The sequence below is a fragment of the Antedon bifida genome, chromosome 8, assembly GCF_963402885.1.
Source record: "Antedon bifida chromosome 8, ecAntBifi1.1, whole genome shotgun sequence".
NCBI classification, from domain to species: domain Eukaryota; kingdom Metazoa; phylum Echinodermata; class Crinoidea; order Comatulida; family Antedonidae; genus Antedon; species Antedon bifida.
In genome coordinates, this window is record NC_136233.1 from 8,268,493 (window position 1) to 8,282,286 (window position 13,794).

Below are 13,794 nucleotides of genomic sequence, written 5' to 3' on the forward strand. Positions count from 1 at the left end.
ATCACTGGTACGTGTCCTTACCCCATTTACATTCTTTTTAGTTTTTGACTTCAAACCCTAAAATGTCTATAAAAATAAATCGGAAACTAACAGTTATGTATATGTTTTCTAGCAGAGGAATTCAAAGAGTAGCAATCAGCTTGTCTGTTGTCTATACATTACTACATCTTTTGACCATTTAACTTTTAATGTTTAGTCTCAATTTGATCAAATTAAATTTTGAATACACCATTTTGTATTTTAAAGAGTTATAAAAACGTTACTAAACAACAAAATGAGTTCTGTTGGAACAAAACAATATATTTGTCAATAAAATTGGTTTTGTGAAATGCATGATACATTTTGTTGCATGGCAGCATGCTAAATTGTTTTAAAGGCCAGGTGCGGGCAAAAAATGTCTATTGATCATACATTCCAATAATTATCGATCTATAGTTTCCCCTATGTTTCATAATTTTTGGGATTTTATTTGTGTTACACAAGCTTGTTGAAAATAAGCACTTTCTTATCAGTGGGGGGATAGTTCAAATTACACAGTAAAATCTCTATTCTTTTGTACACACATTTTGTAAATAGAGAGGCATTTTAAAAAGCTATGAAAACTAAACGGTGTGGTAAAAAATGTTATCAGGTGACTAAATATAGGTAATATAACTTGAATTTTACATTTCTGGTATTTTTATTCAACTTCAGATTTTTATTTTCATGCAATAGCAAAAATTATCCACCGTATATCCACCATCTTTTTTCACCTTCTAGGGAGTCACCAGACATCTTATTACATTAGGTTAACTACCTAACTACTAAAAAAAAGTCTTCCTGGTTTTTATGGCAGAATTTTGCCCAATTTTGTATTTGACCATATTAAGGAAAATTCATGTTTTTTCGTCTTGATTTCTGTTACAAATATTTGATTTATGTACAATTAACCAGATATTACATTTAAAATTCATGCCTGTACCTGAGCTTTAAAGCAAGAACACGTTCTTAATATATGATACTTATATGCAAAAATATTCAAGGCTTTTACCAAGAAATTCATTTTATTTGTTCATAAAATTTTAGTTTATTAGTTTTATAAATATACTAAATAATATTTTTGAACACTTTTCATTTGGGCAGTCCTGTTCGCATCACTTGGTTGTTGTCTACGACTCTCTAGAATATTATTAGTATATTGCTATGGAAATGGGAGAGTTTACTGTATTTTAAACTACATTGATGATAGATAAATAAAAGTCGGCTGGAATAATGATGCTTTCCATTACCAATTGATCCGAAAAGTAATTTATGTTTCAAATTCAAAGCAACAAACACAAGGCAATACAAAATCAATATGCTGTACTATGACTTTTTATTTTTTAATATTTTAATTTATATAACAAAATATCATTTTATGGCAAAAAAAATATTTAAAATATAAAATTGTATGGCAAAAACATAAGCTTGAAGTGTTGTTGTTAGCACCACATAAACTAAAAGCATTAAACTGAACACAATTATAGCTTACAAATAATATATGAATCAACATTTCAATTTGTATCAATTACGACATTTTAAAAATAAAAAATATATTTCAACCATAGCGCTTTATTAATACTGTAGCAGTACTATGCATCCAAAATGGGAGCACCGCTTTTTTTTAATAGCCTTCGATGATGATTCAATTAATCAATAATTGAGTAAAAGTTTAGCTCAGAAAAGTAGTGTTATAAAACAAATGATATATTCGTTGAATGGTGACAATTTTTCATTCGTTGAGAGATTGACTGCCCTATTTCACCCGGCTCGGTATTGTTGATAATTTTATTTTTTTTATTTTATTTTTAAAACCAGAAAAAACAGCAGAAACAGATCCGCCACTTACAGATTGGTTTAAATAATAATTAAATAATAAATAGAGTAGTTCATCTTTCAACCAATGAAATACAGTAATCTCACCATCCAAATCATATGTACAGTATACTATCGTGGACTCGTAAGTAAAGTGTTCTTCATGTTACCATCATGCAGGGAAAATGTTCAATTATCAATGAAAATGTTCACTGTCATGTCATTTTGAATAGTTTATACCTTTTATAACACACCTGATTGTATTCTTACAATTTGATTGGTCAATTACACATCAACTGTCATTTGATATTAGCCCTATCTAAAGAAAAAGTGATATAATAAACAGCTTTCTGTAAAAATTGTGACAATTTTTGCCACATGACGTTGACTTGTTGAAATAAACTTGTTGTGCACACAGTCTATAACTGTTCTACTTCGCGTCTTAAGTTGAAGCACTGCCTATTTTAATGGCCTACCTTCTCGACCTAGCATTTGTCAATGGTTTAAGATCGATAACTTGAATAAAAATAGGTGTTATAAAACAATGAATGAATGAATGTTTATAAGTTGGTGAGAATATTTCACGAGTTGAAAAATTGACCGATCTATTTTAAACTTGTCTCCGCCTCGTTAAAAATAGAGCAGTCAATTTTTCAACTCATGAAATATTCTCACTATCCAACTCATAAACATTTATTAAGTAACATACACTTTAGCTTACAAATCTAAAAAATGATGGTTCATTCTACCAGACCGATATTTCTAGAATTTTAATCCTTTGTATAAATAACAATTTTATAATACTATCGGCTTTCTCCATATTTACTACCATGCACTTTGTATTGTTTTAAAGTAGGTATTGAACACACATTTTGACATCCAGTTTAAATACAAAAACCATGTATATATGATTCCCAAAATTGCAACTATGGAATTTATATTATTTTAAATATTAGTTGTACACTACAGACGTATATTGTATTATAACAAAATTTGATCTTAATATCAGGCCATCATTTTTCAATTCTTATCAACATTAATTTGTTGATATTAGTCGCTATGATATCAGAAGAGAGTATGTACCTAAATTTAGCCTCTGATATCACTCAAAAACTATTGTCCCCTTTCTGTTACTGTATTGGTTTGGGTTCATTTCTCAAAAATAATTACTGTATTAATACAATTTATCATAAGTTTGTAAATATACTTGAACACAAAGATAAAAATAGTGTGGCTATTTCGGTATAATTTTTAAATTAGCAATTAGTACAATATGATATTACTGTAAATATGCTATTTTAAATAGCATAATAGCATTTTTATTAAAATAAAGTATCTCCAAACAATGTTTGACCTTTATTAAACAATGTTCAATATGATTCCTGGATTAACACTGTTTTGGTCAATACACTACATGTTAGTACTTGAACAAGGAAACCAGCTCCACTAAAATAAAAATATTTTTGATAGAACTCAATAAGCAGTATGATACCAAAAATAAAACATACTCTATTTAATATAGCCGTCAATAAAACTACATAATATATAAGGAAGGAAACCAGCTCCATTAAAATCATGTAGCAATATTCTAGAAATCAAAAAGCAGTACAGTAGTATGATATAGCTTACTGTGGCTATGTAACAGCGATAACTATATTATTTGTAAAATATATGCATTTCATATCGTGACTTTTTTGTATAGGTTCTAAAGAATTGCGACCTTTTGTTGTCACATGATGCACCAATCAACTATGTGCCTTTCTAGTAGAAAATTAATTCTGCGCACACTCTGCAACATATGAACATGCATAGAATTATTTTTTACTTGATAGTTCCATAGTCGAGTTGCTTGTTGTGAAAACGACAGGTCTATATTAAACACTATATACGGTAATACAATCTTTTAATAAGTAATCCTCTGAAATTATAATATTGTACATTCAATTATATAAACAAATCTGAAACAGTAATACAAGCCTATGTTCAGTTTAAGACAACCACTGTATGCATACAATAGGTGGTTTGGAATATCTATATAGTTCATTTTAAGTCCACCAGTCTGGTTTCTTAAAAGCCTGATTTTGGAATGCATTTTATTAAATACAATCACTTGCACATGTCCTTGAAAATGTTCCCCTTACATCTCCCCTCCATTTTTGACATTAAACCTCTAAAACTTCTTATATACTAACACTTTGATGACTCCATACTGGAGGTTTTATTGCTTCTTTGAATGCAATATACCCCACATGCAAACCGCAACAGCACCCCTGAATTTTTTCTAAATTTATAATCAATTAAACTTGAAAAAATAAGCAGTTTGAATGGCGGAGACATACTGTAAACTTATAATTAAGTGACTGTAATTTTGTACACATGTATACAAATTATTTTGAAGCACAGGATGCACAAAATGTATATGTTATGAAAACAAATGTAATAAGAACATTAAGAATTGTGTAAGGGGTGGGGTTGCTGTATTCTGTCTGCGATTTTTTTTTTTGTACATAAGTTGGGGACCCCTTATGTGAAAGACAGCCAAACTACTTCCTAATACTAAACCTAACCCTCTAATAATCTCTCTCTTACTATAAAGTAAAAAGAAGTTCATGGAATTCGAACCTCATACATCTACATGTAAAGTACATAGTCTGATCCACTCGACTAAACAGACGGCTCGAGAGAAAGCGTTTGCATTAGCGAATTGTAGCTAGCTCAATTCTTATGTCACACCTTATGGATATGACTAATGAATATTTATGTTTATTTTGTGACGTTTCATGAGGGGTCCTCAACTTATGTACGAAAAAAATATATCGCATCCTGCCTACCATTGGCTGGTTTACTTGCTTGAAAATGGCGGGCCTAAGTACTTATAGATGCTTAGGCAATGTCCGTCCACTCCAACAGCACTTGGCATTGTTGTTTTTTTCTGCCACTCTTTTATTCGTGGATCGAACAATTGAAGATCACATTGTCGTTGTTTATGTTTGTTTATGATGGCAGCATATATCTTGTCTCTCACAGCTACAGCCCCAAACAAATTTTGCTCCTTATTTGGCAACAACATTGGTGGCAATAGACTATCGGATTTGATGTCATAAACTTGCATTCCGTTAACGCCATACCCACTCAGTATATACATGATGTCATCGATAACTATTGCTGGGAACCGCTTTCTTGGAATGCTTACTGCTCTTATCACTGTCCATGTGTCATTGGTTGTATCGTAACACTGGATGTTTTGAAACTGATTCAACTGACTACAAGCACTACCACCCGTCACATATATTTTATGTTTGTTTGAAACGACGACAGGAGAAGATACTGCAACTGGTAATGGATTAACAACTTCCCATAGATTTTCAGCAGGAGAAAATCTTTCAACCATATCAACCATCCTGTTATCTCCAATTATATAGAGAAACCCATTGACACCAATGGACGAATGCTGGGTACGTGGCATGTGAAAATTCTTGCATGAATGCCAATTTGCTTTATCGACATCATAACAATACACTTCATTACTGACGATTTTAGACTTTATTCCACCAGAAATGTAAATACAATTGTTTAAAGTCCCAACTGCGAAATCAAATATATCCAAATTAGGTAGTCTTGTAAGAATACCCCAACGATCGGTTGACGGATTGTAATAAAACACATCACGATCATGAGAGCAGCTGCCACCCATTACCACAACTACTTCGGATTTGGTGGAATAACGAGGAATGAGAGTGGAATCACAAAGGTATTTTTCTCGTAAACGTAGCTGGTTATTTCTGGCACTTCTCAGCATGTCAGCACATTCTGGGTTTTGTTTAATGAGCGGATTGTCAAGCTGTTCAAGTAGAAAGTCTGGTCTTGTGAAAGGCAGACGGACGCAAGACAGAAGAGATGGTAGCAGTTCCTGGTTATCATTGGATCTAATCCAGGCAAATATTGCTTTGTAAATGGACTCTTCTCTATCGATGTTTATTTCATCATTTGACAGATACTGCTGTAACTCCTGCAGTGTTAGTTGATGATATTCATCATGTTTAACAACCTCCATGAAATAATCCAGTGCATATTGTTGTGCCTTCTTATACAAATTCCACAGTGAAAGCCTCTCAGAGAATTTCTGTATTCCTAAGCAATTTGGTGGATCCAGATTTTGTATTAAGAAGTTACAACATGCATCGATCACCTTATTATATTGCAAATGACATGCTGTTTCTAACAAAGCTTGTGCATTTGAATCAGTCACTGTTAACTCTGTTGTGTATGAATAGTCAAGCAAAAGTGAGAAAATGTGAGGATCAATTTGGTTGTTAAAGTGTACAACGCCATTGATGCTTTCAGAAAGATTACTAGTAAACATTGCACGGAAATACTCGCTACTGCAAGCCAATATTGCACGATGTGCATGGAAGGTTCTCTTGTGTATGTGGATGATGGTATCTGTAAGGTCTCCACGTTTTCGCATGTTATCCAGCGAACAAAGGATGTCGTGTGGTTGACTACATGTTTCCGTTTTCAGTTGTTTGTCATCTGCAGGTTTCAATGAAGAACTTTCGGCCATCGTACATTACAAGTAGGTTTCTTGACAGTAAATTTTTGGCTGCTGAAATATAAAAACAATCCATTCAAAACAATTTTTATAAGAAATTTAGTCAGACGAGAAAAGGCTAGATACAACAGGTGAGATATTCTGTGTTCTCCATGGAACACTAGCTGAGAAGACTTTTGTTCCAATCCAAGCTTACTGTCTAAAACTCAAATTAGAAGTTTAGTGTAGAATGTTCCAAAAACAATTAAACTTAGAATACTAGCTTGTGTGTTCAATGTGCACTGTCCAAGCCGGAATCTAGGTCCATGGCCATAGCATTTCCTAGGCACTCAAGAATACTATTACTGTAGCCCAGTTGGTAGCCCTGTGGCTTTGTGTATGCCTACCGGTACTATTTTTATAATGCAGAATATTTTCCAATCAAACTGTAACCTTGAATTAAGATACATGAATATTCGTAACAATGATATTGATTAGTTCTATCAGACAAGGCTTCCCTGGTTCTATCTAGTAACCTCTTAATCCAGACAAGGCTTGATTAAGTTCACAAAGCAGACAATAGAATTATCTATAAAGTAAACACTATCAGGAAATAATGTTATGCCTATATGCACCACATAGCAAATAAATGTAAAAGCTTATAGTAGTACACAGGTCATTACCTATGTCCCAGTGTATTACGAAGAATACATGAATTGAGTAGGTTTACATTAGACCAATAAAAAAAAATAGACAAAAACAGATAAATTTGTATAAACGCACAGATTCGGCCAAAACGTCCCACTTTGTGGGACGAAATGTCTCACTCACATTTTGTGTGGTATTTATCAAGTTTTTAAAGGTTTAAAACTTTGTTTTTTCGTGCTAAGCTAAAAAATGATCATTTTCGACAATTTTTTCAAAATGTTTGCTTTTTTGCATCTTTATCCTCATAGTCTCTCTGAAATTAAAGTTTGGGGGAAAATACTTATAAAATGCATATCAAAGCCGATAAGCACAAGTGTGCCAAATCGTCTCAGGGCCGAATAGTCCCGGGCCAAATCGTCCCCAGCCAAATCGTCTCAGGGCCGAATCGTCCTGCTACCATTAATTACTACTAACATGAATATTAAAAATTACTAAATAGAATCGTACCTATAAATCTAAAACTGTATAGTAACAATTGTGGAGTCATTGAAGATGAAAAACATATGTTTTATTATTGTAGTAATCACATACTGTGGAATAAAATTGACAATATATTTAAAAAGTTAGATAACAGCAGTAGCTTGTTCAAAGAACTCCTGTTAGGATGTAACTGTCAAATAAAAAATCAATGTACTTAATTGCCATGTACGTCATACAGTATACACAATCAAAATTCTAACTGAGTTTAAAAAACCTGTATGCCAGAATCCCTAGATTCAGTTTAAACTTATTTTAAAAGAAATGAACACACAGTTGTAACTTATAAGTGGCATCCATAATTAAAGTGTATTTATGTAGTGACATGACATACATTTCCAAAATATACTGTATTTTTAAAATGTACTATATCATGTACAAAATGAAGTCTGGATAAGTTTTTATGGTTATTTGTATGCATAATCAACACTAGTAGGCCTATGTATAAAGGTTAAAAGTGTAAAAATCAGAAAATAACGAAAAATGGAAATTTAACATACGAAAATGAAATGTGAATATAATACATATGAAAGATTGAATGAATAAAGGTGGTGGTTAACCACAAAAGAGAAAAAAACAAGCACGAATGTGCGATACTCGGGGTACAGCAAAAGAAGCTGTAATGACGTCATAAGACCGGATGTAACGTCACATACACATCAATAACCTCGCTACCAAATTACGGCTATACGGTACTATCTTCGAGACGTGATATGGCTGTATCCGGTTTGAAATTAAAAAATCCGGCTCTATAGCTTTGAGGACATGTCCCTGTAGTATATTCATGCCAAATCCCAGCTCAATACTACAACGAATAAGGGAGGAGTATAGTACTTTATAAATCGCACTTTTTACTCAATAGTGTCTGGATGGAAGAAGAAGAGGAAAAGATGAGAGAGTCCTAGACTCAGGTACCCAAAGTAATAAAACGAGATATACTCTATATCATATTACGTATACAGTATTTCACCATAAAGTTTAAGAAAAATAGGTTTCGCCAGGGCTCGAACCGGGGACTTTCTGCGTGTTAAGCAGACTTGATAACCACTACACTACGAAACCTCTTACACCAAAAATGTGGGTTACACAAAGTTTTTTAATTCATTTAAATTACAAATAAATATGGTAATAAGCACAAAGCAAAATAAACATGTGTAAAAGTGATAATTACCGGTTACACAGAATAAGTATTTAAAAAAATAATAAAAATAAGATATACTGTATATCATATTGCGTATACAGTGCTTTTCACCATAAAGTTTAAAAAAAATTGTTTCACCCTGGCTCGAACCGGGGAGCTTCTGCGTGTTAAGCAGACGTGATAACCACTACGCCAAGAAGCTGCATATAACAACATAACAAATTAATTAACAAATAAAAAATCCGGCTCTATAGCTTTGAGGACATGTCTCTGTAGTATAATCATGCCAAATCCCAGCTCAATACTACAACGAATAAGGGAGGAGTAGTACTTTATAAATCGCACTTTTTACTCAATAATGTCCAGATGGATAAGGTTAGTGAGTCTTAGACTCGGGTACCCCCGAGTAAAAACATGAATACTGTTACAGTACACTGGAATCGGCCAGGGTAGAATACATTATAGACTTTTTGACAAGATAGAATTCAGAACAATCTTTTTCAGCAGCAACAAAAATAACGAACAGCACAAAATATCGTACAATTATTATTTTAAGCAAAAAAGGGTATTTTAAGCAAAATAACCTATTTCTGTCGCAAAATGTTATGCCCTAAAAAGTACAGTATAAGCCTACTAATAGATTAAGAAATTCATTATATATTTTATAACGCTAATATAACTTTGATCTATGATTCATTAATTGTGCAACCTTATATTTGAACCCTTTTTGTTTTATAGTTTTAAAATCAGGAAAAACAATTTTCGTTTTTTATTTCCATAATTGACACTAAATATATCTTCTATCTTGTTAAACAAATGTATAAACGTACTTGTTCATTGCACTCATAATATCACTGTGTAAGAATAGCAGGTGTAAAAGGCAATAGGCGTCCCATACACATTCACATGAACGTGGGACAGTCTGAAATTTGGACGAAATCCGTTGTTGGACAAGGTCTTTGTTTTTGTGAAAAATATGTTAATTTTGAGCATTTATTGAAGGAGATATCTAAGTAATACTCACTATTGGATATTTTTTCTAGACAAAAACCACTTAAAACAAGTCGTAGGCCTAGAATTTTAATAAAATCGACAAAAGAAAACCCCCGGACCGATTTTGGCAGTGGCGGACTACGTTTTAGAGCCAATACTGGTCCGGCCGGACCGATTTTGGCCCGGACCATATTTGTCGTGACAGGTATCTGCTGGTGGTGTTTAGTTAGTAGGACCGTGGTGTTGTACCACAAAAACCGTTTGTTTGCACGTCGTATCTCCGGGATAGAGTTGACTCCACTAGTCTAGAGGGTCCGGAAAACATTCAGCTTCATTCAACCCGCAGAGAGCACACTGACGTTTAATGGTGTGGTTCATTGTGGTTCATATTTCCTTTAATTCCTAATTAGTAATACTAATATTTAATAATAATATTAAAAGTAATATTTTTTTTATGTAAACATAAACTTCCTTACCTCAATCAAGTGGTTTTGGGCTTGTAGTATGTAGTATGTGTATTGTACTAATAAAGCTCTAGGCCTAGTAGGCTATAGCCTGTGATTTACTCAAGAAAAACGAATTTGTTATAATTATATTATAAATAATATTAGGCCAGACGAAAATTGTTCTTCTCATCAATACACCGAGTAGAATCGTGTCTTGTTGTGATCTATAAAAACAGAACTGTGCGACAGCTGAATAATATTAAATACAGTATAATAATAAAAGGTTTTGTAGTCTATGGATCCAGTCGCCATGCAGCAATGTAGATTATTTTTGATTTGGGTTTCTGTCTACCGTCTGTACTTCTGATACTATTCAAATACAGTATACACGGGCGGCGGCGTGCATCAGCAAAGAACCCGGCCCACGATGGTTGCACGACGATACCACCTCCACGACGATCATGACATGATCCAGTAGTTGTAGGGCCTAGCTCGGCCTACCTAGTTTTATAATACAGTAGGCCTAATACTTAATATAATAGCTTAATATTTGCAATTGTAACAAGTACAAGTACTTAATATTATGATAGGAGCTTTGCTGCCCGTTTTCGCTGGTCTATGTGCAGCATTGGGTTCAGTTTGTGCCAAGTTGGCATTAAATTCTGACGTCCTGATGGAGATTTGCACTCGCGGGAGAGAAGCCGGTTCCACCGCATTGATGTATGTCATTGATGCCTGGCTTGACTTTCATCAAGGACAAGGGGATAAAATAAGCCCAGCCCTAGAAGATGAGACAATTTGCCAAACGGTATTTTATAACTGACTTTCCTAATACTATAGTATAAAATTTAGGCCTAGTAGGGCCTAGGCTATATAGGCTAGGCCTAGACTATAAAGACTAAATATATCAAAAAGACCCCCGCATGCGCACAAACCCTGCTTGTTTTGATCCTTAAATTAAGGATCGTTAAGCAGTAAGTATTCCAAAGAAGAAGAAGAAGAAGACTACCCTAAATTGAGATGATGTTTATTATATTAATTATATTAATAATAATAATTATTATAATTAATTAATATTAATTAAGGCTGACTCAGCTGAAAATATATGAATTATGATTGCCCACAATGTAATGTTGAACTGATGAGACAATTGGCATGGTTAAGCATGTACATATAAATTTCAATTTCCTAGACATGGTTCATGCACATAAATTAGTATTTTATATTACCAGCACAGTCAACCCTGCATCTAATGATTCCTTGTTTTCTATCGGCAAAGTTGACAATTCTTTTCACCAGACAGGAAACGGTCATATTATCTGTCGGCCACTCATCATCTACCTACAGTGGGTGCAGGTCAACTCGGCCCAAAACCGTCTCGGCCAAAGTCAAGTCGGCCCCATGTCAACTCGGCCTCAAGCCAACTCGGCCTCACATCAACTCGGCTATATACTAATCGGTCAATTCGGCCATATTAAAGTATGGAACACAAAAAGTGCTTAATTTATTTAAATATTATTAGTTGTGATGTTATTGTTAGTCTCAGTAGGCCTAGGCCTATATGTTGTTTATGTAGGCCTAGCCTATATATTTTGATACAAGGATTTTCCCAGAATGAATCGAAATATTCTTAGATATAGGCCTAGCCTAGGCCTAGATACAGTAGATATTATTAGATTACAGTAAAATAAAAATGTTTATAAAAAATAATATATTTAAACTTATTTTATTATTTTATCAATTCGCTTCGCTTTTTGCGTTCCATACTTTATTGTGACCGAGTTGACCGATTAGTTTTTGGCCGAGTTGACGTGAGGCCGAGTTGACTTGAGGTCAAGTTGACGTGTGGCCGAGTTGATGTGTGGCCGACTTGACTTGGGGCCGACTTGACTAGGGGCCGACTTGACTTTGGCCGAGACGGTTTAGGGCCGAGTTGTATCGAATTCACCTACAGTACTAGCTACTTACTAAAAAAACAGGTAATGTTGAGATGTTGGCGAGTCGACCTAATCCTTGTACTCAATAAAAACAGCAGTGAGTAAAGATGAGATGAATTAATTAATTAACTAGCGGTTTGAAAAGACTAATCCATAATTATGGATTAGTATTTTCAAACCGCTGGTTGAAATGATGAGCAGGGTAGTCTAGGACCTGGGTCAGATTTGTATGCATTTAATTTAGGAGAGAATATCTCAACTGTTATAGGATAATTTGACCCCAAGGAACAACATGGGATATGTGCCAAATTTGCTATCCGGGGCGAACATGCCCAAAACCGGGTCAAAAATGTGCATATTTTATTATTTTTTTACAAAAATGAGTATATTAAATAGTGTAAATTTAGTTTGGTTTATTTATAATATTAAATAATTCAAATGTTCTTTTGGTGTCAAATTGTTCAGAATATACATATTTATATTCAGTCTAACACAACTTTTATCGAAAAAATTACCGGAAATGCTTCTACTGACCTTTGACCCCAAAATGACCAAAAACACATTTTCTGGTTAAATTATTTTTTCACTAAAAGTTGTATTAGACTGAATATAAATATGTATATTCTGAACAATTTGACACCAAAAGAACATTTGAATTATTTAATATTATAAATAAACCAAAATAAATTTACACTATTTAATATACTCATTTTTGTAAAAAAATAATAAAATATGCACATTTTTAACAAAATTAGCATCATAAATACAGATTTTTAATACAAGTTGGGTAGAAATGGATAGAATATTTTATGGGCTTTCATTTGATACCAAATAGTTTTTCCAAACACTTAATCATAAACATAACAATTACGCTACCAAATATTCATTTTTTCTATAAAGTTAATCAAAATATGCACATTTTCCATACAATTAGCTTCATAATTAAATATTTTCAATACAAGTTGGGTAGCAGTGGGTAGCACATTATGTATGCTTTCATTTGATACCATACAGTTTGTCCATTTGCATTTTAAAGAATAATTTAACCCGAAAATGTGTTTTTTTGGTCATTTTTGGGTCAAAGGTCAGTAAAAGCATTTCCGGTCATTTTTTCGCTAAAAGTTGTGTTAGACCGAATATAAATATGTATATTTTGAACAATTTGTTCCCAAAACCAAATCTGTACGACAAGTGGTTGTCGAGATATAAGAACCACACATTTTTAACCTTTGACCCCGGTTTTGGGCATGTTCGCCCCGGATAGCAAATTTGGCACATATCCAATGTTGTTCCTTGGGGTCAAATTATCCTATAACAGTTGAGATATTCTCTCCTAAATTAAATGCATACAAATCTGACCCAGGTCCTAGACTAGGGAACTAGATGCACTGTGCCAATATAAAATAATAAATTGCCTGCTACATGGTCAGCAAATTAATATTAAAAACATAATGCAGAAAGGCTGCTTTTGCTTTCAAATAACGATGTTAAATCCAATCTATTACTTTTTTTTTCAGATTTCCTTTTACTTACAAGCTTTATCATTTTTTGGAATCTTTCTCTTCAATGCATTGATGTGGACATTGTTTGTAAAATCTTTACAACTTTCAAGATCATCTGTACAGGCAACTGTTACAAACAGTGCATCTAATTTTTTCTTTTCTGTAAGTTGGATTTATGCAAAGTACTGTATCTCTATTGTAGATTAATAAAACATTGAGTACAATC

The 13,794-nt window shown here is 33.3% G+C and overlaps 2 protein-coding genes and 1 non-coding gene across 6 annotated transcripts in view; 1 reads left to right on the forward strand and 2 right to left on the reverse strand.

Moving 5' to 3' along the window:
• Positions 1 to 3,220: 3,220 nt before the first annotated feature.
• Positions 3,221 to 6,912, reverse strand: LOC144849648 (kelch-like protein 38). Its single transcript, XM_078706634.1, has 2 exons — positions 6,833 to 6,912; positions 3,221 to 6,439 (listed from the first exon to the last, which is right to left on the reverse strand). The coding sequence occupies exon 2, from the start codon at positions 6,395 to 6,397 to the stop codon at positions 4,676 to 4,678; it is 1,722 nt and encodes a 573-aa protein (XP_078562760.1). The 5' UTR covers positions 6,398 to 6,439; positions 6,833 to 6,912; the 3' UTR covers positions 3,221 to 4,675.
• Positions 6,913 to 8,538: 1,626 nt separating this feature from the next.
• Trnav-aac (transfer RNA valine (anticodon AAC)) lies at positions 8,539 to 8,611 on the reverse strand. Its single transcript has one exon. It is a non-coding gene; the product is annotated as a tRNA-Val (tRNA).
• A 1,975-nt stretch (positions 8,612 to 10,586) lies between these two features.
• Positions 10,587 to 13,794, forward strand: part of LOC144849845 (uncharacterized) — a 54,609-nt gene continuing 51,401 nt past the window's right edge. For all 4 annotated transcript variants that reach the window (XR_013614005.1, XM_078706932.1, XM_078706931.1 and 1 more), the window contains exons 1-2: positions 10,587 to 10,937; positions 13,584 to 13,730. Coding sequence is in view for 3 of the 4 variants with exons in the window: in XM_078706932.1 (XP_078563058.1) it covers positions 10,713 to 10,937; positions 13,584 to 13,730 (372 nt within the window). In the remaining variant the exon portion in view is untranslated. The remainder of the gene's footprint in view (positions 10,938 to 13,583; positions 13,731 to 13,794) is intronic.